Source organism: Condylura cristata, unplaced genomic scaffold (assembly GCF_000260355.1).
Source record: "Condylura cristata isolate star-nosed mole 26May11 unplaced genomic scaffold, ConCri1.0 scaffold00048, whole genome shotgun sequence".
Lineage (NCBI taxonomy): Eukaryota > Metazoa > Chordata > Mammalia > Eulipotyphla > Talpidae > Condylura > Condylura cristata.
Genome location: NW_004567149.1, coordinates 2,257,591 through 2,282,219, shown reverse-complemented (window position 1 = coordinate 2,282,219; position 24,629 = coordinate 2,257,591). Strand labels below are relative to the sequence as shown.

The 24,629-nt window shown below is 43.2% G+C and overlaps 1 protein-coding gene and 8 non-coding genes across 9 annotated transcripts; 8 read left to right on the top strand and 1 right to left on the bottom strand.

Annotated features, from left to right (window-relative positions):
* The first annotated feature begins 228 nt into the window (after positions 1-228).
* On the top strand, positions 229-300 carry TRNAA-CGC. The gene has a single exon. It is a non-coding gene; the product is annotated as a tRNA-Ala (tRNA).
* Positions 301-1,094: 794 nt separating this feature from the next.
* On the top strand, positions 1,095-1,168 carry TRNAI-AAU. Its single transcript has one exon. It is a non-coding gene; the product is annotated as a tRNA-Ile (tRNA).
* A 1,381-nt stretch (positions 1,169-2,549) lies between these two features.
* TRNAP-AGG lies at positions 2,550-2,621 on the top strand. The gene has a single exon. It is a non-coding gene; the product is annotated as a tRNA-Pro (tRNA).
* A 1,204-nt stretch (positions 2,622-3,825) lies between these two features.
* TRNAK-CUU lies at positions 3,826-3,898 on the top strand. Its single transcript has one exon. It is a non-coding gene; the product is annotated as a tRNA-Lys (tRNA).
* A 6,208-nt stretch (positions 3,899-10,106) lies between these two features.
* Positions 10,107-10,194, top strand: TRNAY-GUA. Its single transcript is given in 2 exon segments — positions 10,107-10,143; positions 10,159-10,194. It is a non-coding gene; the product is annotated as a tRNA-Tyr (tRNA).
* Positions 10,195-11,945: 1,751 nt separating this feature from the next.
* TRNAA-AGC lies at positions 11,946-12,018 on the bottom strand. Its single transcript has one exon. It is a non-coding gene; the product is annotated as a tRNA-Ala (tRNA).
* A 3,098-nt stretch (positions 12,019-15,116) lies between these two features.
* On the top strand, positions 15,117-15,204 carry TRNAY-GUA. Its single transcript is given in 2 exon segments — positions 15,117-15,153; positions 15,169-15,204. It is a non-coding gene; the product is annotated as a tRNA-Tyr (tRNA).
* Positions 15,205-18,399: 3,195 nt separating this feature from the next.
* TRNAY-GUA lies at positions 18,400-18,488 on the top strand. Its single transcript is given in 2 exon segments — positions 18,400-18,436; positions 18,453-18,488. It is a non-coding gene; the product is annotated as a tRNA-Tyr (tRNA).
* Positions 18,489-19,461: 973 nt separating this feature from the next.
* ABT1 (activator of basal transcription 1) lies at positions 19,462-21,635 on the top strand. Its single transcript, XM_004694826.2, has 3 exons — positions 19,462-19,751; positions 20,386-20,585; positions 20,710-21,635. The coding sequence occupies exons 1-3, from the start codon at positions 19,490-19,492 to the stop codon at positions 21,070-21,072; spliced, it is 825 nt and encodes a 274-aa protein (XP_004694883.1). The 5' UTR covers positions 19,462-19,489; the 3' UTR covers positions 21,073-21,635.
* Positions 21,636-24,629: the final 2,994 nt, after the last annotated feature.

Sequence of the window (24,629 nt, the reverse complement as noted above, 5' to 3'; positions counted from 1 at the left end):
TTCCATCCTTTGGTATATCTATCTAGGTTAAGTGCTTGATGGGAGTCAGATGTCTGCAAGCCTTCCTCCACTTGGATCGTCAACGAAAGTTTCTCCATTAACTATCTCAAAAAAATTGCTAAGGAAATAATTAATAATTTTATTTTAGTATTCAGAAATTTTAGAATTGCAAGGGGAAACATGATTCAAAGAATTGGGGAGAGCGACAGACGACATCACCTTAAGCTTGGGGATGTAGCTCAGTGGTAGAGCGCATGCTTCGCATGTATGAGGCCCCGGGTTCGATCCCCGGCATCTCCAAAACTTTTTAAGTCGACATTTTCACAAAGTAGGATCTTTGTACTTTGTATCCTCCTCTTCGTTAATTTCCTGCTATGTGTATTTTTAGACAACTACTTATAGAGTAGTTTATATAAGGAAGGAGGCTGAATTACTTTAGGGTATCTTGAAACACCTTTAAAAGAAAAGGAGTGAACTTGGAAACAAAGGAAGAAAGTCCTGTTCGAACTGGAGAAACATGGAAAATAGACCAGGCCCCATTTATGAAATGTTATTTGTGGTATCTACTTGCTCTTTAAGGTAGAAACAATCCTGGCGTGAGAACATGGAAAGGGAAAAAGGGAACTTGTGTCTTCGTTGTTGCATGCTGCTGCCAAAAATCTGAAGCAATACTGGGAAAATGATAAAGTCGCATAGCATCTCCTTAGATCCACTATACTGATTGCAATAAGAAGAAAGAAAATATAAAAAGCAATTGTAATAAAGTGAAAACGAAAATCAATAAACAACTATAAACCAGAGTCATTCTGCGGGGGGTGGAGAGCGAAATAGCATCAAAATTGGGGTGGAAAAAGTACACAGGGCTATATGGTGATGTCACGTGGGTGAACTGGTGATGAAAAGGAAGTCCACGGGGATTATTATAATTATTATAAAAAAATGTACAAAATGAAGAACGATGTAGAATATATATATGATTTTAAAAAATATATTTTTTAAAGAAAATATAAATAAATAATTATAAAAAAAGAAATAACCAAATAAATAAAGGAAAGAACTGTCATTAAAGGTTTGGAATTCCACTTTTTCTGGATGGCCGGTTAGCTCAGTTGGTTAGAGCGTGGTGCTAATAACGCCAAGGTCGCGGGTTCGATCCCCGTACGGGCCACGGTTTTACTTTTCCCATTCACCTCAAGAACTTTCACAATATTTTTTCCAGAGGAAAACAGGAATTCTTCGCTTTTCCTACAAGACATCCCCAAATCAGTGTGGTCAAAAAGTTTGCTCTAGAGGAGCAAAAAAGCAGCAAGACCTCGTAAGAGTTACTACATTCATAAGAAGGAAAAAATGTTACCCTTCAAATAATTCCCCGAAATAGAAAAACAAATTTGTGCCAGCTGGAGAAGGTAGAACTCATTAACAAGGATTCCCGCTTGGGCATTTCATCATTCAGACATCAAAGAATGAATCCCATCTTGAGAAGCGTTTTCTCATTACTTTGATTGCTTAGGTAAGAAAAGACTCTAATAAGCCTGTTCCAAAATCTATTCAGTATCTCCCTGTCACTAACTTGGTGGTCCCAGTCGGCCGACACTAGCAGTGTCCCTCTGTCCACTTGTTGATGTGTCGCCTCTTGAATCAGTCTCATTTTCTGCCAATCAACTTTCAGCATCCTAATTACATATCCCTCTCCTTCCATCCGTGTACAACCTATTCTATTTACTCACGATCTCCCAGTTTTACACCCTGTTAATTTTCAACTGTTTTCAGGTGCTGAGATCAAGAGCACCCCCATGGGCCACGGAAATGTGCAAGCGCGCTGTAGGTGAGTTGGGACGTATGGAAAAAAAATGCGTATTGGACCTCGCTCACAGCGACCTTGACGCTGTAGATTAGGGAAAGAGACAGATTTCTGCATCTGTAACAAGCACCTTGGGTGGGTCGGTTTAGCAAAATTGGGTTACTGTAAATCCCGGTCAGTTGTGAGATAATAACCTGCTTTTCAAAATGGGAAGAAATTTCTGGATGATCTTACTTTATGTGAAGAATCTGAAAAATCGAGCCTAGGAAACGTGGAACAGTATGTGGTTGTCACAGGTGGGCGTAGGCAATGGGTGAAGATGGTCAAAAGACACAAACTTCCATTGATAAGACAAATTCCGAGAATGTGATGTATAGCCAGCAATAGTGTATTGTGTGTGTCAGAGTTGCTAAAAGACATCTTAAAACTTTTCATCACAAGAAAAAAAATTAACTCTGGGGGTGACGGATGTTAGCTAAACATTGGGTAATTATTCCAGAAATATATCAAATTATTGTTATATACCTTAAACTAGTAGTTTATTATAACTCATAGAAATGAGGTGGGAGAAATATCAAATGTAATAAAACATGTAACTGGATATTAAAATTGTAAAAGAAAATGTTCACAGTAGATAATTTAAAGCTGTAAAAATTAAAATAAGTAAAAGTAGGAAAGGAAAAATAAAATAGCAGTTATGAGTGTGTGGAATTCACTAAATATTAATATATGAAGCAGAAAGATATATGGCTCGTTGGTCTAGGGGTATGATTCTCGCTTAGGGTGCGAGAGGTCCCGGGTTCAAATCCCGGACGAGCCCTCTTTTCTGTTTTTGTGTGTCAAGATGCTAAACTAAAATCTCAGCATTGAACTGCTCACACAACTGAAAATTTTAAACGCCAAAATACCTAACCTTCATACTCTACGTTCCTGTAAAATGTGGAGGCTGAATGTGCAACTGATCCCAATAAATAACTTGAAAACTCTTCCAATAAAACAAAGAGACTATTGCTGTCCAATTTTGACTTTTATTCAGTTTCCCATTAGCTCTAAGTAACTCTTGCAGAAGCAGACGTTTCTGGCTTTTCTAGAAGTTACTAGTCCACGGCTGTGAGATCATTTATGAGATCACAAAATAAATGCATAGGAAGACGGTGGTCACATCTCAATTCAGTGTTATCCATCATTCAACACATCAGGGACAAAAATATCTGTGGTAAAAAAAAAAAAAAAAAAAACAACCTGAATTGCAGAATCGAATGTTGAAAACCTTTATGTACATTTATCGGCTTTTCTTCTAGTTTCAAGAATTAACCCCTCACGCAGAAGATCGCGGTATTGTTTCCTTATTGAGAAAGGGCACTTTTTCTCTCCTGGTGCTATGTAGTTCATTTAGCAGTTGTCTTGCATCTCTTATGTTCAGTGTACGTTTGCTTTCAGCAGTAAAACAAAAACAAACAAAAATCACTGAATCCTATTTTATAATTACAATTATAAAATTGTAACACCCTTTTCCCCTTTTCTGTATTTGTAAACCTTGTTGGTGAAAGGACAACAAATGAGTAAGTTTAAGGGACCAGAAAAGGAGGGAGAAAACCGAGATTCTCTACAAGGCCACATCGACGTGAAGCCAAAGGGGCCAGAGTTGACGGGCGATGGGACCGGGAGCAGACTGCCTTAAGGGACGGCACAGAAGATCCAGGTGTGTGTTTGGGCTCTAGCTCGTGGACCCCCTGGCGCGGTGCTGAGAGTCACGCTGGGAACCATAGCTGCCGCCCTGGTAGCCGGGGCGGGGGGGTGGGGTGTGGGGGGGTGTAACTATGAGCATTCAGAGGTTTTCTTTCTTGAAGATGCGACGTTCAGTACAGGTTGGTGAGGGAGGTGGATAGGTTGTGGGGAGATCCAGTCATGCTAATTTCCATGCCATTTTACCTATGGAAAACAAAATTCCCAGTCGTGTGTTGGCAGGACCCAGGAGAATTTCTTTCTTCTCCTATCACTTTGGTGCGAGCCAGCTCGCGAGTGCCCGGCTAGCTCAGTCGGTAGAGCATGAGACTCTTAATCTCAGGGTCGTGGGTTCGAGCCCCACGTTGGGCGCGCCTCTTTTTTTTCCTACTCTGAACACTGAATTTCCTAAACAAGGTCCCACCCGGCTGCCGTCAAACAAGAGGAATTCAAGAGTCCAGCAAATAAAGTATGGAATTACAGAATACCTATGAAGTCTGGTTAACAGCCCCCTTACCCACCTTGATCTAGGGGCAAGCCCTTGAACTATGGCAGAGTTTAGCATTATCGCCCCCTGGCGGAGATGCATTTTTCCAACCTATTAGAGTTTCTGTTTTGATGCTAGAGATCACCTCCCTTGTGGTAAGGTATGGGTCCTGGATAGTTAAAGTTCTGGATGGGATAATTTTGAAACATAATCCTCTCTCTCCCCCCCCCGCCTTCCCCATCAATACCCCCCCCAAAAAAAAGGAACACAAAAGCTTCAGGATACAGAGAAAAGAATGCAGAGATGAGTAGAGACATACACCAGAGGAGGTGTGAGCCTATTCCTCTAAGGCATACAGTGTTTTCAGCCTCAATAAAAACTGAAAGTATAAAGTGAAAAAGTCCTATATCCCATCCATTTAGTCTTGCCTATTCTAAAAAATAAAGAATGCTAAATTAAACATAAAACAAACCCCCAAACCTAACCACTGTTATTAACCTTCTGTATATTCTTCTAGGATTTCTTTATACATACAGAAGTCAGTTCCATATGTATGCTTTCTTGCTCCCCTTTTGAAAGAAAATATGATGCACTAGGGTCTTCTATAACAACAGATGTCTTTCATATGAGCACATAGACTCTTTCTCGTTTAGAACTGTATAGCATTTCATTGTATGGATATCCCAAATTTATTTTTCCTCAACCTACTACTGGTGGTGGTTAAGGTGTCTAAGTTATTGAAACATCATCAAAAAGAACTTCTGGGCAGTGGTTTGGCTCAATTGTGGGCATGTTAAGATAAAAAACGCTTTAGAGTGCTGGATTAAAGGAAATGCCTTTTGTAATTTTGACAGAATGTCAGACTGCACTCCGCAAAAATGCTATCATTTTTTCATAAGAAATATCTGAGGGCGTGTTTTATTTTTTTCACATGACAAGCTTTGTTATTTGTTGTTGTTGTTGGGCTTATACTGATGTTCTATTTATAGTTTTTATTGAAGTAACACTGTTTGAAAATGCTTGGTTCTTCACACTTGCGCAAGTATTGTGTGAGGTAGTATTTTCTCGATCTGACCAGATGTCAGTGTGATTTTTTAGTTTTCTTACTCGGAAAGTGAATACCTTTTCGTGTATAAGTCATCTATATTATGCTTTAGCGGGACATGTTAGTAATCTGCTCTTATAGGCTCAGAAAGCACGTGCACACCGCATGGGTGCTTACAGCTGCTGCCATATCTAGTACAGCTCCATACCACAAGGTGTGTGTCTCATTTTGTATCTTTTTAATTATTGGTATATTTTGGTATCTTAACTCTTCTGGCTGGACTAGACTGCTTCACCTAGGGGTGGCCATTTCTTAGAGAGCAAAGGACTTGGCTTTTGATTTGCAATCTAACAATGCAGAGCCACATAGCTTGGTCTGGTTCTGTACCATGGGATATAAATATTGCTCAACTAGAATCATTCCAGACCCCAGTATCAGGCAACTAGCGCCTGATTTAGTTTATAATCCTCTGAAATTACTCAAACTAGCAAATCTTAACTGTTTACCCTGTGCCTTGGTTCCTTTCCTGAAATACCACACTGAAAGCTCAGCCTCGACTTTCCACTCCTGCTGCCTTCTGACCGCCCTGTGGATCCCCCCACATGACCCTGTCCTATGTGCCAGCCATCAGCTCGCTAGCATCTGTCCCCCTAGAGCTCTTCAGGGCCTCCTTCTGTGGTCCCACCTGACTGACGATTACCTAAAAGAGCACAGAACACATGTCCTTGAAGAACTGGATTCCAAGACTTGCGGTGTCCATAAGTGGATCACTGAGACCCAATGTGCATGCTTTGTAGTGTTTTTCCACAGCTGTACCCTATAGAGTGCTGCTATCATAGTATGAGCTAGTAAACTACATCATACACTTTCATTTTCCTATGGGGAAAAAGTAAAACTAGTGAACTTGACTAGCAGTGTAAACCTACTCTACAAAAAAGAATGGCCCACCACACTCTGTACTCAAGTTCTATGCTAATATAAAAGTTGGTGGTAGTTAGTAAATAAACAAAAAACAACGGGCAGACTATGGGGCTCTCTGTTACAGCTCACAAGCTAGGGAGGTTCCTTTCCTTTGGCTTATGTATTGCATTCAGACGTTTTCCTTGTTTTCTGGGGGTAGCTCCCTGGCCCTGGATGAACTCAGGCCACAGGGGTGATTGTACTGAGACAACCCCTAGGCTATCAGGAAGGCAGTTTTAATTTTGAAAGCATAGCTAGACTGCCTCATATTCCAGGGGAGTAGAATGAGAACTGAAACCAACAGAATAATTCTGCAGGTTATTTGATAGCTTTGACTAGAGTTTTATATTAGGAATGGAGCAGAGGCAAGACTGGGATGGGTTGAAAGTAAATGTAAGATTAGGGGGTGGAGAGCATCTGAAGAGATAGTTTTCATGTAATATATTAGCAATCTATTAAAAAAACATCAGAGGCAAATGACCTGCGCTTAATAGGTTCCCCACACCTGTTTTCAGAATCAGCTAGAGTCTGCTGTCCAAATCTGTCTTTTTCTAAAAGACAAAATTTCACCTTAGCAGACATACTTTTAAATAGTATATTGAAATGACCAAACAGAGAGGTTCTGTTAACTTACATACCAAGCATTAGTAGTCATACCTTCAAAGCTGAACACCTTTAACTCCACAAGTAACACTTACTCGTTTGGCTGGTCAATTTTAACTTTTGGGGACAGAGATTATTTGTTTTGGTATGTTCCCAGCACTTGGGCATAGTGCTTGGAACAGTGAATACTCAATATGTTGGTGCATATAAAGATCACATTGCTTCCTTTCATTAATTTTAGTTTCAAAACTCCCAACAAGCTGAAGTTTTCATTCAACACGACTACTTAGCATAATGTAAAAAAAAAAATTAAGTAATTTTTAGATCTTGCTTACATATACATGATCCTGGAATCAGTGAAAAATGTCCCTTTATTTTGGTCAACAGCGACTTGGATCCATCACTTCCTTCAAAATCCCTCCCTAAAGACTTTCGCTTCGTCTTGGAGGCCTTTTTTAATTCTACCCAAATCTGATTTCTTAAGTAGTCTTCATGCCATGTATTTTGTGTGTGGTATTATTTGGGACCTGAGAATTAAGTTGTTACCCTCTTGTTCCACTCCAACTTAACCGAAGATGGGGCCCCAAGGAAATATTTTAGAGCAGCCCGGGTTGAGCCTGTGGCGACTGGGCAGAGTCCAGCTTGTGCTTTCCAAATGTCGCTTGCTCTTCACAACAGTCCCGTATTAAGTTTATCATACATTTTTATAAAGGGCACAAATTAGAGGTCACAGACTGGTGAGAGAGGCAGGACCCGAGGGCTTTTGTTCTTTCCATATATCACACACCGAACAAGCGGCCATGCAGCTGTGACTTCCACTACCGAAATTCATGACTTTTAAATTGTGCGCCATGGCGCCTCGGTACAGGATCTGCCGTTTGCGGCACTACAGGCAGTAACCGTTAAAACCCATTTCACCGGCCTCGGCTGCACTCCCTTCCGCAGGGCGATCTCCACCCGACCCCGGCCGCCCCACCCGCCCCTCCTCCAGGTCAGCACTCCCGGCCACAAGCCTGCGGGGCTGAGGAGTAAACCTGCAGTAAGCCCACCGCGACCGGTTACTTCGCAAGGTCCGCCGCATTTAAAAGAAAAGGGCGTTTATCTGACTGATGACTAGGCACTCGGGCACCATGGACGCGCCGGGTGACCTCAGCGACCGCCTTGGTAACCGCGGGCGCCGGCCCCGCGGGCACGCCTGTGACGTCACTGGGCGCCTTGTCTCACGTGACCACGCCGGCCGACGCACTGGGACGCGCTCGCAGTCGGCCTCCTGTCCTTTGCCATCGCCCAAGACCCTGCGGAAAAGCAGCTTCCTGTTAAACATATGGGAAATGAGAGCGTGTCGTAGGGGGGCGCGAGTGAAGAAGCTGGGGGAAATGGGAGAGGGGGCGAGTGTCTCCGCCGCGGGGCTGCGGAGGCCCCGATTCGAAGATCTCGCGAGAATCTTAAACCCCGCCCCCTTCTCTATGTCTGTTGCCTTGGTAACCAACTGCACGTCGCTGACCACCCACCCGTGCTGCTGGCCTGAGAATTTAGAAAATGAAATCTCAAGGAATTAAAAACTTTAGGAAAATGAGTATGAACGATTAGAGAAAGGTACAGATTGAGTGACATGGCTATACACTCACTTAAAAATGAAACTTTAAAATAAGTGGACTATTAAAAAACTGAATACTGACTTCAAAATGTAAACTTAACTGTATTTTCCAGACTTTTCTCCAGCCTTTAGATTAAAAATAAATCCCAAACTTGGAAAAAGGCACACATACAAAATGCATATCTTTGCAAAGTCATTTTAGACTACAATGCTTACCGACAGGTCTGCCCAAGAATTATCTTCATTCTCTAGGGTATAGTTTCTCATTTCTCAGCACTACTGGCATCTTGGACTGGATAATTCTTAAATGTAGGGTATTGCCGTGTGTATTTTAGGGTCTATAGTAGCATTCCTGGCCTTTATTTTCTTTCAGTAGAACTTTAATTGTAACAATCAAAAATGGCTCTTCATGTCAGATGTCTTCTGGGGGAACCAAATTGCCCCCCTGGAAAACCCTTAGTCTATCAGAAAGCACCTTTGGAAGGCAGTTCACCCTGTATACTAACAAAATACCTTTGTTTTCACTTACTGTTTGTTGATTACAGTATTTTCAACTTTGTAAAGGCAAATATTAACTTAGATACCTGATAGTATGGAAAATAAACTTTGTGATAGAGACAGATATTTCCTACCCTGTGGAAAAGAACAATTTTATTGACTTGTGAGGCATTTTCCATTTCTGTCTCATTCAGCAGTGTTCAACTACAGTTCTGCTTCTTTTAATGGCTACAAAATAGTCTATAAATCGGTTTTACCATCCTGTTGGCTTTCCCATCAATTAATTAAACATTATCAGAATTATTTACTTACATCGGTATAGAAGTCATGCATTTAACTTTTCACATCTAACTTTTTCACAAAATGGATAACACTAAATGCAGTAAATAGGATAAATTATTCAGTAAATTGGAGGTGGAAAAAAGAGAAAGTTTTATATTTAATTCATCAGATGGGCTCCTCAAAACTTGACAATATTGATAACCAAACTGAGTGATTAACAACTTGCTTTTAATTCTTATTCAGGAAAAGAAATACTTCTTCGTGCCATTTATAAACAACCCATGTCTCATTGTTCTACTTGAACAAGGGGTATCATCTGTCCTGGACTTCACTGTATGCTCATGTAATGATACTTAGTGGAACAGAAAGAGCATAATAAATTCCTGGCATCAGATATCCCTCAGGTGGATTTAATTAATTAGGGAGAAGAATAGAAATTCTAAGCTTCAGTCACAAGAAACTATATTACAACCTTACACTTAGCAAAATCAAATAGTGTTTGAATATTCGACTTTACAGTTCACCTTGTGTTAATCACATCATGGATAAGTAGATAAATAATTTTAAAATATCTTGCTATAGCTACCCGTCGACAGGATTTTATTGGGCGACATAGTCTGGTTTATCTACGGGAACTAATGTCAAAAAATATTTTAGCACGTTTTTGATGGGTTTAACCCAAGGCTTGCTTTTTTCTCGGCCTTTTTTCTCCTCGCCTTCTATTTCTTCTCTTTAAGTGCCCTGTTAAAATTACAGATTGAGTATTTCGAACCCCCTTTATAAGTGGAGACAAGATTGGTTAATTAATTTATCACAATAAAAGACGTTCACTACTAAGTCCTTACCAATTCCTGGTACCTCCTTATCATTTATTTCATTGTTCTTTTGCAAATGAGTGAGTCCTCGCGTTTTCTGCTTGCTTCCGGGCACAGGACTTCTGAATATCAGTTCTGAAGGGGAGCTGGATTTACAAAAAGACGTGGGTACAAAAAAGACAAGGAGGCAGTTAGGATAATCTGTCAACAATACAAACGAACAAAACGGTGAGTAGAGTTCCCAACCTTACGCAGAGATGGCATCGTCAGCAGGTCGGCAGAACAGTGTGATTCCTTCGATAGCTCAGTTGGTAGAGCGGAGGACTGTAGTGGGAGCTCCCAGGCATCCTTAGGTCGCTGGTTCGAATCCGGCTCGAAGGAACCCATCTTTTAAATTTCTTATTTTTGTCCAGCCAGAAAAATGTCTTACTTAAATGATACTAGGCCTCGCCGTGCTTCTACTTTAGATTATTCTCGTTGTCGACAGATTTTTTTTAAACATTATTATTCTTCGTGAGAACCACTAGTATGCGCGATCAGATTTCAGCTTCACATGCAGCTGTATAGCCGGGACCACAGAGAAGTCTTGAGCCTTAAGGCGGGCTCACCTGAGGCGTCCCACTTTGTCAGGTACACGGACGCGTCTTGGCCCCCTTACTCGGGATCCGGAACCAGCAATCGGGGGATGGGGTGCGGGTCCTGGGGGCAGGGCTGAGAGGTAGGGCCCAGAAGCAGAACCAAGACGACCAAGGCTAATTGGTGGAGCACGAGCGCCCTCTAGTGGGAGTAGGTTCCTCGCTGGGAAGGATTATTTTCCTCAGGTTAGAAATTCAGCTGTGGCCCACCTCTGGAGGTTGGGGCGGGGCTGGTGGGGTGAAATTCTGGGCTACTACTAGTCGTCGGTTTCATTATGTGACAGCGATATTCTTCTCTGTCCCTGCAGAGAAAAAATGAAGGATGTCAGAATCACCCGGGAGAGATTTTACAAAGTTCCTGTGCTTGGGCCACTTTGGAGTTAGGACCCAGGCTGTGGTGGTTTATGTGTGGGTAAATAAATCTTTTAAGAAAAGAAAGAAAGCTCCCCGAACTGATTTCCAGGTGCTGCAGGTTTGAGAGCCCGTGCTAGAAGAGAAGCCAAAATATTAGAGGGGAGAAAATAAATAAGGGGAAAAACGGATTGAATATTCTATCCACGTTGGGGAGTAATCCAAAAGGTGTAACTCTCGTAACAATAGAGCACATTTGCTAGCTCTGTGCCAATCTCATCAAATGTGTGAATTCCACCTCTAGTCTGTCTCGGAGCTCTTAACTACGAAGATCAGATCTAAACAAGGAACTGCTATCTGAGGACTTAATGCCTGACAGTTTCTTGTTTCTTCCTTCTCCCTGCTACATAACTTTTATTCTTTTAAATAAATGATGCCCAAACTCTGGCATGTGTCAGAACCATACAGAGAGCTAAGAAAGAGAAAGCAGAAGCCCAGGCTTGTAGAATTAGTGTAGTGGTCTGAGCATCTCCGTCTAAAACTCTGTGGAAACAATACTGATTTAGGGGTGGAGAACGGCATAAATTGGTATCTCCCATCTCACACTTGCCTTTTTGTTTTTGATGATTTTAAGCAAACTTTATTTAGCAATAACACTAAAAAGATTGTAGGCAGATTGACCAGCTACATTTTACAAGAGCTCATGTTCTTCAAGAACTGGATTCTTCCTGGATGGAAAATAATATATAGTGTTAAGTGTAGCGTTTACAAGAGGCTACCCTTTAAATCAGTTAATAATAAAATGTCTGTTTCCAAGTACTCTTCTACGTTAATCTATTGATATTCACCATTGTGTCTTGTTCTTTCTTCACACTTTCAGTGTGGAGCTGAGCAGAACCCTTGAGCTAAAGTGATTTGCTGGAACTTTGCTGGCCTTTGCTGGGCCTTTACTGGCAATAGTACCTAGGAAAAGATAAAGATTGCAAGCCCCTTCTAAAGGTGAAAAGGAAAGCTGGTAACCTCGGGTACGTATCTCCTGGAAAGGCCACTGTGATTGTGAAATGGGCCCGAGCTAGTCCTGCATGGTATTTACAGGTGTTTGGTATTAAAGAATAAATGGTGACAGCGCTGGGGCGGAAAAGAGTTTGGAGAATGCGGGCATCGATCCCGCTACCTCTCGCATGCTAAGCGAGCGCTCTACCATTTGAGCTAATTCCCCGCGCCTGCGTCCTGCCGCTCTTCTCCTACCTACTTTAATTTCGGAGCGCAGAAGGTGCAGGTGCAGAGAAGGAAGGTGAAGGCGAAAGTTGGTGTCGGCCCCTAAGACAGGTAAAACCTCATCTCTGTGAAAATCAGTCATCCCTTGGACGAATCCACCCCTAACCACGCATCCTGTTCTTCTGTGCCGGATTCTGTCTTCAGCAGAACCGCAGAGCGCTAGCGACCCAGGGCATGGGGTCCTCGGAAGCCCCTGTCTCCAAACTGGGCAAATGTTTAACAAATATATAATCTGTATTTACGGGAACCGAAAGGAAATTGCATTTGCATTTTGGCGGGGAAATCAAATCTCTCGAGCAATGAGTTCCGGCTTGGGCTTTACCAATCGTTCCTGCTAATTCCTGCATCCTGATTCTGCTGGTCCCAGAAACAGATGTGTCCTCGGGATGTGCTCTAAGATTCGCTCCTATCTGGCTTTAAAAAAGAAAAAAAAAAAAATTCCCCGCTGGCGGACGCATGGCCACGAGGTCGCTCACGTCTAGTTAATCCCTCCTCTCTGGCTTCGGTCATCTTGATGTCACTAAAAGTATACAAATTACCTTTCCATTAATAGGAAAGCAGGTGTTATTATGGCTGCAAGCTTAGATTTGGCATCTTTGCAAAAAGTGACAAAGATACTGTTGCTTCTTTTTCTTGTGGGCCTATTGAGTACTACATACCAGGTACTTTAGGTTCCATGTACTGCTCAGAGCTAATCCGAAGGAGGATTCCGGAGGCATTGCCAGGATAGCCTGCAGGAAAGTCCCATGAAGGTCCTCACACAATATCTTGCACCTTCAACTGCTTCCTTGCCTCAAATCCCATCATTAAAGTCTTGCCACAACTTAATGTTTGTTATTTTCTAGTCTCAGTGAAATAGAGGCAAAGTGATCAAACTTTAAAAGATGAAGCATCTTACTAAGAAAGGGAAATCATGTCTCTCTATGGTGTCAGGCAGGCTGAGCAAGGCTTTCCAAGAACTTGATCATGACCTTAATGGTTGATCTTCTCTTTTCCCTTTTCACTGCAGGGCTGGGGTGGGGGCAGAAGTGGATAGCTTTCTGCAAGAAGAAATCACCTTCCAGCCACCTCTGCCACCATTTTAGATGAAAGACCTCAGAGCTCAAGTGTTTCAAGTGTAAGCAGAATCACACCACTTATCTCTAAACCTGGCTCAGTACCAGCCTGGTCATCATCTGGAGGCTTTCTTTTTACTCTTCCCTGGACACAATTTACCCAGCAAGGAAAGTCACTGTGGCCTCCATTCACACTTCTCTCCCTGTTTCATCTCCCTGGAAAGTCTTAGCAGTGCAGTATGAACTTGGAATGAGAGGCTGTAGCCTGCTCCCATAGCTCAGATCCGCAGGTTGAGTTTTGGCAGGACTGATTGTAAATCGATTGTTGGTTTGAGGGCTTTCAACCACTAGGGTAGAGTTCTAGATTCCAGTAACAATGGATTAGGTGTGATATTTTCCAGCTGCTAAGTCTCCACCGAAATAAAATGAAGATCATGAATTCAATCTTAAAGTATACCCATTGCTGACTATTCACTCAATTTTAAGCTCATCGATTTTAAGCTCATAACCCCCAACATGACTTATTTGAAATAAGGAAGTGCAGTCACGTATGATTGACTGACATCTCAGTCAAGAACTTACTGTGAGTAGATGGTGGTCAGGCCGGGCTCTACCATCTAGCCTAGAAGTGTACTGGGCTATGCCATGTGAGTGTGTGCAAGTGTATTCTTGGGTGCTCACACAAGGAACATTGCTGAACACTCTTTTCTCAGACATTCCCCCCTTGGTAAGCTACACAATTACTTAAGATTAATGAAGTCATAAGGGTGGATCTTGATCCTTTCTGACTACTGTTCTTACCAGGGGAGACACTGGAGAGTTCCTGTCCCTCTCCATATTCTTATTAGGAGACACTGATGAGTCCCAGTGGAAGAAAAGTTTAGAATTAAAAAAAAAAATTGTTTTGTTTTATTTTAAAAGACACGGATATTTATATTTATAGTGCAATCTACTTAATCTTTCCTTAAGTCTATGACTAGGATAAGCCTTTTCTCTTATGATAAGTTAGCATTTGCAGACCTCTCCTGTCTCACCCACTGCTCCCCTCAGCAGTGTATTCAGTCAATCCGCCTCTTCTGCTCCTCACTCTGTCTCCTCTCACCACCCCCCACTCCTCTAGCCTACACCCCAGTTCTTGTGTGCATAAATAAATAAAAATAAATCTTAAAAAGAGAGAGAGATGTTAGCATATTTCCCAAAGCCTATTTTTGCTTTAGGCTCATTGAAATTGAATATGCAACAATTTCTTGATATTTGATGATTTGCTTTTGAGAAAGGAAAATTTATACTTCCGTTTTTAAAATGTAAGGGTTTTCATTTTAAATTGCTCCACTGTGATTAGATATAACAAACACCCAAGTAACTTAATCCAACTTAGAAAATTTACACACACACAAAACCATTCCACATGTCTCAACATTAGGGTTAGGAAAATGCAGGATTTCCCATTGAACTTTCAGAAAGGAGATTCGCAATGTTAGCTAAGTGCTTTGGATATCGCACTGGTCCCGTCTCTGGGGTACTCTGCAACCCAGTTGTTTGTATTTAGGGCAACCTTATCATTTATCAAGCAAACCCAGACACCTCTGAGACAAAAAGAGGGAGGTAATCAGGCAGAAAAGCAGCACGAAATCCAGGGGACTGGCTCTACCTGTATTACACCTAGTGGGGAAAGGACATAGGATACCGGTAAGGCTTACCGGTTTGGAGATACACAGAATAATATTCTGATGTCTTACAATATACAATCTAGGATACTTTATATATTAATAAAACCAGATCATTCAATGGAACACATTCAGAGTCTAGGAAGACTTGTTGAGGTGCACCGTAAATCAACCCTGAAAGTGAGCATAAAGGAAACCACCGGGACAAATTTTTCAGGAATTTCTGAAAGAAGTGCTGTGTACATAAATGTAATGGTACAAGCCAATGTTACCCGCAGTAAAGAAATACTCTCGAGAGGACCCACTTCCAAGAGCGTCCTTCGATAGCTCAGTTGGTAGAGCGGAGGACTGTAGGTGGCTGCACTAGACATCCTTAGGTCGCTGGTTCGAATCCGGCTCGAAGGACAAGAGTTTTGGTAATCACGGACTTCAAAAACTAGACTCGTATGATTTAGCTCTTTACCAAAATTAAAGAACATCTCCTTTCTGTCTGTGAAATATTCTCACCAAGCCCCAATAAGGCTGCTACTTAGTTCGGACGGTATCCTTTCTTGCTGCTGTGAAATATGTCCGGAATAAGCTAGTAAAGCCAGAAAATGATTTCCAGTAGATCTTACTTTTTCCAAGAAATCTGACTTTTCATTCAGGAAATTCACACTCCCCACTACCTAGCCCCCTCGCCTGCCAGCCCAACCCCAGCGGCCTCCGGGATTCTCGCGCCTTCCTTGTTTCCCGCCTGCGATTATCCTGGCAGTTTTGATTCTCACCTCCACCCCCTCACCTCCTCCTCCTCCCCTGCCCCAGGCAGAGGCGGAACCGCGTCGTGCATCCGGATTCTTGGCCGATCCAAGGCGGTATCGGGGCCTAGCCGGCTCGAGAACAGCGCGGAGCTGGGAGCATTCCCTGCCCCCAAAGTTCTCGTTTTAATTTGTGTGGAGATTCGGGTGCCTTTGGGGGTCCTCTGTTCTTTTAGTAGTTTTTGCAGAAGCCTTTTCTTAGGAATAATTTCAAACTTACCCCCAAAGTAGGAAATAATATCATGAACGTCATCGTACACTGGTATCTCCCAGATGTAACCGCCGTTGTTGCACATTCACCCCAAATTCCACCCCCAGCCTCTGATCTTGCTGCACAATTCAAGATGGCGCCCCCTGGCGGACACGTCCCCGGGCAATGAGCTGGGGCGGAGAGCCCAGGGGACTGCGGCCCCCCGGGTGGAGGGGGTCCCCTGGGTGGTGCCTTGAGAACTGGATCAGGAGAGCAGTGAGAGCCCCGCCAGTCTGGGCCCGAAGTTCGAGAGTCTTCTGCCTTACCCCAAGTAGCAGCTGGTAGGAGGGAGTCTACTCCCACCGACTCTGCCAGTGTAGACCTTCCTGGGTTAGGCCCAGTTGCTACACTAATATGGGCGCTGAGTCGCTAAGGAATGAACTTCTGAAGTCAGTTTTCAACTGACAACTGCCCTTTTCCAGTTGAAAAAGACAGGCAGGACGTGATTGTAATGAGGTGGGTGGATTGCCTTGTATTCCTAGGGTGCTATAGCGAAAGAGCGTTCCAGCGATGAAAGTGCGACTTTAAAGGCCCTGTAGTGGGAATCGAATCTTGTGCTCAGATTAATTTACAGGTTAAAAAAAAAATTGATGACTTATATTATTAAAAATTTGATGAAATCAGCTCTTGCAGTTTTTGAGTAATATTGTAACAGGCTGGTCCCCAGGAAAAGGGGAGGTTCCAGGTTACCCGTCGCCACCCAAAAGGAGGGTAGAGATGAGGAAGGAAGAAAAGAATCTGGAGAGGAGACTGAAAAGGAAGGAAGCAGAATGGAGAGCCAGAAGGAGGCTTGAGGGAGGCACATGGAGCAGGGAGAGGTGTGAAGAGACTGTGCTTGCTTCTTCTTGGCCATGGACTGGTAGAAGGGATGTGGGTGTGGGACCCATGGGGAGGTTGACTATGGCAGTATTAATATTGATTTTGATTTTGCTCTTTTCCTCCCAGACTTGTCTGGCCATTTCTGACCCTTTTCTATGGAACCGGGACAGAAGTTGCTTTAGGCTTGTGACAGCCTTCAGGCCTTGCTCTGGACCAGTCCCTTTTGGGTGGACTTTTACTCAGGAGGGGATGGGCAACTTTGGGTGTTTGATCTAGAAACCACATCCTTTGTCTTTTCTGTATTGCACACTCACTGTATTAAAGTTCCTTTCCATTAAAGGTCATATATGTTTTGTCTTGATGCGGCAGGACCTATTTAGAGCAGTCAGGTTTGGGGGCTTAGGGGTGCCCCCTCTCTGCCCTGTAACAATATCAACTTTCAATGTCTTGTGACTGTGAGAGATGAGGTTCTGGGACCTCAAATGAGAATTTGTGCCTTAATGCTAGAGATGAAAAAAAATACCGGGACTTTTTCAAGCCCCATCGCTGCCTTCTTGAAAACTGGTGAATTTTCTGTTTGGGGACTTTTTCAAGCCCCATCGCTGCCTTCTTGAAAACTGGTGAATTTCTGTTTGAGAGAGAATGTAAATTGAGATCCTACAGTTTGGTTGCTCTCACATTTGTGTGTCTGGTGTCCAAAGCGCAGTTAGGACGCTAGGTATATGGAAGAGACTATCTCACACAAAAACTATGTCTGTGACTTTCTATTCTGGCTTGCCATATGTTCCCTGGATGAGGTTAGCTTATTGAAAAGTAAGGTAGAAATTATTTAAAAGTAAAGTAATATAGTAGGCCATATACGCTTACTTTTTCTAAAAAGGAATTCAATAGCTGAATTAAATATTATATGCTGCAGGTACTTCAATTGGAAATCATTGGACAGGACTCTGAAGGAAAAGATGCTATTTATTTTTTTCTAGATACAGTTATGGAGAGCTTTAATTTTGATAAACAATGACCTTTTATAACAAATTCACTAAAAATTGTTCCATAAATACATCATAGTTTTGAGAAGACTACCCAGGTTTCTCCATGGTTGGTCGTTGCTGTCTTGGCGCTAGAAAGAGAAATGCCACCAGATGGCGCTCGTTAACAACACATGGCAGCATCTCTGTGATGAAAGTGCACTTTTTTTCTTTAAACTAGGGAACAGGTGGTGTTTTCATTTATTGCCCCCCTATAACAAGAGCCACTCAGTGACTAAAGACACACGCGTACACATCACCTCTCAATTTCTCTACACATTTTCCCTGCCCCTTCAAAAAGGAGGACATTAAATTATAACTCAAACTAGTCTTCTAGATTCAGGAGGAACTTTTCGCTTTCTAGGGAGGAGGCACTAAGCAGAGGTGAGGTGTGTGTGTGGTGGGGGGGAAGGTGGAGTTAGGGATAACAGGAATAGTAAGGGTCAAGGTCCTATCTACATTAAACCTAAGGGACTAGGACAAAGAATACTTGGTTGTTTCTTTAGACCTACATACACAGTGAAAAGCAGAAATCCTGCGTGTTCAAGGGATTATTTTACAGCACAATTCTGTAATCACTGCCTACATCAGTTTTAGAACATCTCTAGCACCTTAGAAACTTTTGCATGTACATATATTTAAAAAGCAAATGTCAGCGAAGCAAAACTATTAGGATATTTAAGATGTCTGAAGATGGTGCAACACAGAGCCTTCGATAGCTCAGTTGGTAGGGCGGAGGACTGTAGTGGGTCTTTCCTAGACATCCTTAGGTCGCTGGTTCGAATCCGGCTCGAAGGACTGACCTTTTAAAAGCCTGACACCCTGCAGGCTGGCAGTGAGCCAGAGGTCGTCATTTGTTCTTGTAGGAGAACTCAAGCTCAAAATAAACAACCCTCAGGTACCAGGGGCTTCAATGTAGGTGCACTGGGTCCTTGAAGTTGGATAGGAAGAATGAATTTCTTGGAGTTAAGATGAGGACCCTAAGGAGTTCAAATAACGGCAAGGACGCCCAATGCTATCTACTGTCTGTTTTGGAGGCTCGATGGCCTTTTAGGGGTTCTGTTATGTAGGTGGCCCAAAGATCCTATATAGAACGCTTTGGGGAGAATCGAGGCCACTTGAACACAACGACACGTTTCTAATATAACAAAAATCACATTTTTAAGTTAATATTTTCTACTAAAACATGGGCATCTTAAACTAAAAGTTCATAATTTTTCATAACTCAAATCTGAACAATGCCCCTAGCAAAATTTTAATTTAAAAATATTCAAAACTCTCAACTTTGAAGAATTTCAGATTTTAAACAATTGTAAGCACTTAAATTTAAGTAAAACTTACAAGGTGAGTCAGCCCCTAACTGGAGGTGCACCCAGGATGCTTATTTTGATCTTTGGAACCCAAAGACTTCACTCTATTCCCCAAATAGCTATACCTCAGCCGACCTCAACTCTACTTTCTTCCGCATTTCCCCAAGATATAAATAAATGCAGAGTCAGCGACACTTGGCCATCCACCTCTTTCGGGTCAGTCTCCAGTTAGAGACGCAGGTTCAGGTTAGCTCCGCCACGCTGAAGCGCTGCTCCAGTTCTCGCGATAAGAAGCGATGAGACTATCGCGGCTGAACTGGGCGCCCACTTCCGCCCGCAGCACTTGTTCGGGACCCGCCCACGGTGCCCAAATTGTGCCTTTCATTTGTTATCACCACATAGGTCCCGCCTTCCCACCCTGACGTCACACAACAGGCGCGTCATTCTGCGCGACGCTTTCCGGCTGGCTTGGTCCTGGCATCCGCAAGCATGGAGGCTGACGAGTCGGAAAAGGAGGCTGAAGGATTAGAGGAGGACGCCGTCGATCAGGAACCCCTGGAAGAGACAGACCAGAAGCCAGAGGTGGAGGAGGACCCGGAGGAACCCGAAGAGGCGGCTTGCAGCGGCAAGAAGCGGGTAGTGCCCGGTATTGTGTACCTGGGCCATCTCCCGCCTCGCTTTCGGCCTCTGCACGTACGGAACCTTCTCAGCGCCTACGGGGAGGTCGGACGCGTTTTCTTCCAGCCGGAGGGTGAGTGTGCAGGGCCAGGCAGTGAGGGGAGGAGGAGGGTGGCACGTTCCTGGCACCATCCTCTGGCAGTCTGAGCCTTACAGGTTTCGGGCCTCGATTCTGGGGACCCGGGGCAGGCCCCTTTGGTAACTCGGAGGTGCACGTGTCTGTGACGTGGTGGGTCCGTGTGGGTAAGCGCAGAACACCCCCGCAGAACTTTACTTTCAGGATAGTTTTTGGGTTTAATTTCGCCTCTACCCACCTCTGTTTCCGCACCTGAATTTGCTGGATTCAGTACAGCCTGAGTAAAGATTTCCATGACTTTTTCACATAACTGAGCACATTTGTCATTGTGGCCCAGAGACGGGTATCCCAACACCCGCCTCCATCTCCCTTACAGGCACGAATTGCAGTTGGGGGGATCTTTGCAGATTTAAAGAGAATCTAATGTGTTGACCTGATTTAGAAGTTGACAGTTGAGGACAGGATTGAGTTAGACATGGGGAAACAGTGGCCTTACAGATTTCCCCATCCTGGCAAAGGCTTTAAGGTAGGAATCCGGTCTTGCCCTCAGATTCAGAGAACTGGGCCAGTGGGAGGTGCAGTTGCCCAGTGCTGCATCTTCCCCTTGACCACTTCTCTCTTTGTCACACAGATGGGTTTGTGAGGCGAAAAAAGAAGGCAGCAGCAGCTGCGGGAGGAAAAAAACGATCCAAGTACAGCAAGGACTACACCGAGGGCTGGGTGGAGTTCCGGGACAAGCGAGTGGCTAAGAGAGTGGCTGCCAGTCTGCACAACACGCCCATGGGCTCGCGCAGGCGCAGCCCCTTCCGTTATGACCTGTGGAACCTCAAGGTGAGGGTATCGGCTTGTCTGCGCGACTTCCCAGTCGTAACCCAGGCTCTTTGGCCTCTTGTCTCTACTTCCGTCTCCTCCAGCCCTGGCCTGACCAGATCTTTTCTTGCTTTCTCGTCTGCAGTACCTGCACCGGTTTACCTGGTCCCACCTCAGTGAGCATCTTGCCTTTGAGCGGCAAGTGCGCAGGCAGCGCCTGAGGGCTGAGGTTGCCCAGGCTAAACGCGAGACTGACTTTTATCTTCGAAGTGTGGAGCGAGGAAAGCGCTTTCTTGCTGCGGATGGGGACTCTACCCGCCCAAATGGCTCTTGGGCCTTTGCCCAGCGTCCTACAGAGCAGGAATTAAGGGCCCGGAAAGCAGCTCGACCAGGGGAACGTGAACGGGCTCGGCTGGCTAACATCCAGGACCAGGCCCGCTCCAACCGAGGTCTTCTTGCCAGGATCTTTGGAGCCCCACCACCCTCAGAGAAAGTAGAAAAAACTTAACTGGCCGAGGACTCTTGAGGATTAGGAAGGCTTCTTCCTTCTAGCCCATCTCTGCTTCCTTTCTGCGTGATAATGACTATCCAGGCAAACTATCTAGTCTGTTTCTCAGCCCAGGAGTCTTGGATGAGTACTCAGACATAGAACTTTGTGGATCTTTCCTCTTCATCTCTTAAGCATGCCTGACGGAGGCACCTGATTCACACACTGGATTATGACTACCATGGATCCAGTTTTGTCTTACTTGATTGTTGACTGCCTGCCTTCTACCCAGTGGGGCGCTATAAAAATCCCACTTCCTGCTCCCAGGAAAGAACCTTTAGTTCAAGTGAGAGTGAAAAGGGCTATTCCGGGCAACAATTTACCTACCACAGCTAAAAGCAGCAGCACATCCTTTTTACTTAGAAAAGATTAACAGGAACAGGGACTCATGGGCTAGGTCTGGGTTAGGAGCTGTCTTCCAAATGTATGTATAGAAAGAAAAAAGCAACTTATTTATATGCTTTTGCAGTTTTGTTGATAGAGGTTTTGAGGGGGAGACTGTTGAATAAATTTCAGTTACTATCTCTTGTGTCTCATAACCATTCATAACCTTTCTTTCATCTCTTGGTCTTAGGGGTCCCCTACGCTCACCCATTCAACGTATTCTCTTTCTAAATTTCTTAGCCCACTTTACTATCAGTAGTTACCAAGTTTCTATACGAGACAAAATGATAGTAGATAATGTCACATGGCTCTTGATGTTGAGTCTTAAGATTGCTAAAACAAGACATTAAAAACAAGTACACAGAGGTGCTCAGAGCGTGTGAGGGTGGTGTGGGAGAGTGTGGTCGACTCTGGGAAGGTAAACAGTGCCGTCAATGGACAGCTGATTCCTGGTCACAGTCTTAAGAAATGAGTCCATTTTCAACTTGTACAGATCATTCCCAAAGTCCCAAAGCGCCCGGGATTTCTTAAAATTGTAAGGAAAGTTCCATGGACAGGGTATTGACTTCAAACCAGAGTAAAGGAGTAACCAGATAGAGGAACTGAAAATAGATGTCAAAATGAGTGTACTACTCCTTGGAGATTAAAACTCCTGTCAATATCCAGGTGGTTAAATTTACAGGCAGTGGTGGAATGATAATTTCGGTGTTTTTTTTTGTGCTGTTTTCTTTTCTTCATTGTCAACATAAATAGCCATGCGTCCTCTTTTATAAAATGGATTCATCCACTTCTTTGATGCTAACACATTGTTTAGGAGAAGAAAAATGCCCAGTAAAAATTATGTTGTACCTGGTGTAACATTTCCCACAATCCTTATACCTCTCACATCTAGCACTCAAATAATCTCCTTGGTAATGTTACTCCCTCATCTTAGGAACTTTTAGCTTTGTGTCCATGTTTACTTCTTAGAAGCATTTCATGCAGATTGTTTCTTCAGGTCATGTCTTACAAGTAAACCAGAAAATCCCATTGTCATATTCATTTATTCAAAATTTTGAGTGCCCTTTCCCTGCCTTTGCTAGATAAACGCTAAGGTCAAGAAGCTTCTTACCCCTGCCCTCCAGGTGCTAACAGCTTAGAAAGTAAATTATAGGACTAATTTCTTGCATGGATGACAGAAATTGTGTTTCCAAGCCAGTTGGTGTTAGGTATCTAGAGGGTTCACACTTGCAGCCAGGTCAGTCAGCTGAATAAGTCAGGAAGGAAGAAAGTAGAAGGAAGAAAATCAACTTCCTAGAACTTACCTTTATTCCTTCTAGAATTTAAGCTCTTTGTGGGCAGCAAATTGATTTTTCTTTTCTTTTTTTTTTCTAAGATGTATTTATTCATACAGAACTGGGGTACAGGCCAGAGGTGCAGGGGTGGTGAGAGGCTTCACCAGAGACAAAGTGGGGAGCAGAACAGGCAGGTAGAAGTATATTGCTGGGGGGAGCAGTGGGTGGGTGGGTCATGTGGCAGGAACCACAGCGCTTCCACATTGTCACTAATGGGGGAGGGGGGGCAGGAGGGGCACTCTTGGAGGGAGGGAGGGACTCGGATTGCTCAGTGCCCAGAAAGAATCACGAAGAATGGTTACAACCCACGTGGGACCCTGTGTCTTTGACTTTTAGGTCTTGAAATCAAATCATACTGTGGTGAATTAACTTTTATATCTTAGGTCTTTGAATACTAAAAACAATCCTTGAAAGGTACTTACATAATTTTAAAACAAAAGTGTACACTGTCCTAACTTATTTTAAATCTGTCAAATATGGCAAAAGAATTCACAAAAATGTTATTAATGGGTTTTCATATTCCCTGTTCAAGTATGAATGTTTATTCTTTTTTTTTACTCATTCGTTTGTTTTGCATTAGATAAGAATAAAGCATGCATTGATTTGACAATGAAATAAACCTAATTACCAAAAATAAACATGAAGATAGTTTAAATAAGGGAAACTGCTAACAAATCATATGAGGATATTCAAAAATTAGCTCAGTGTTTCAAGGACAATGTCATATTTTTATAAAGTTCTTTCAAAGAGTAACAGGACTTAATAAACATACCTACTAAAATAGTTTTTATACTATTTTAATGCTTAAAAAACAAAGTAGCCAAGTTATCAGAACTCTAATGAAACTTTGGGAAAATTGAGTAACAAATATTCAATCTTATAACTGTAGTATGATGCAGGTATGATGATAACTTCAAGTTTACTGAGATACAGAGGAGTTAATAAACTTCTGATATTCATAAAACTAGTAGGTAACAGGACAGGGTTTAAATGAGGCATTCAGCCTCCAGCTCCGTGCTGTTAATCTGTATATGTTTTTACATATTTGAAGGCTCATTTTCAGGCAGATAAGCCAATGATGGCACAGCAGGAAAACAGTACCAGATGGGACATAAACAATTTGCAATCACATGCAAGCAGGCTCCTTTGCAGTCATCATCCACCTGTGGGTTCATGTTTTCATCCACTCATGAATTCTGATACAGCTAGACTGAATTCCCACCAACGTTTATATACATAGAATTTTCTGTTAGGTTCTTGACCATTATTCTTTGCTGCCATGATCTTTATTTTTGCTTTTCCCTCCGCACCTCACCACCAGTTTTTGTTTTCATTGTAAATTTTCATTTCACTCCCCTGAGTGGAAAGCTCCCATCTGCTGTGAATCTCAGCTCAGGGTTTTTGTACCTAGCACCTAAGTTGTGCTAATGTTGGGGGGGCAGGATGTCCTGAACAAATTCCACAGGTTTTATGGACCCCACCCCCACCCCAGACCAAGGCCATCCAAGACTCCAAGGACTACAAATCCCATAATGCCATCACCACTGAAGGGAGGATGCTGGGAATGGAGGGTGGATTTAAGCAGCCAGGCCTGTACCAGGCCTTGGGTTTTACCCTCCCAGCCTTCAGCGTGCCGTTGGGGTTCCAGCTCATTGGAACTGGTAGGACTCATTCACCATCTTAACTCTCTTTCTCCCTGAGTTACTCATTTCTTCATTTCCCCTTTTTTTAAGTAGCCCTTTATTCCCCCTTTTTGTGTGTACCTGCAGCCGAGTCTATTAGAAGTCCCTTTTTTTTTTT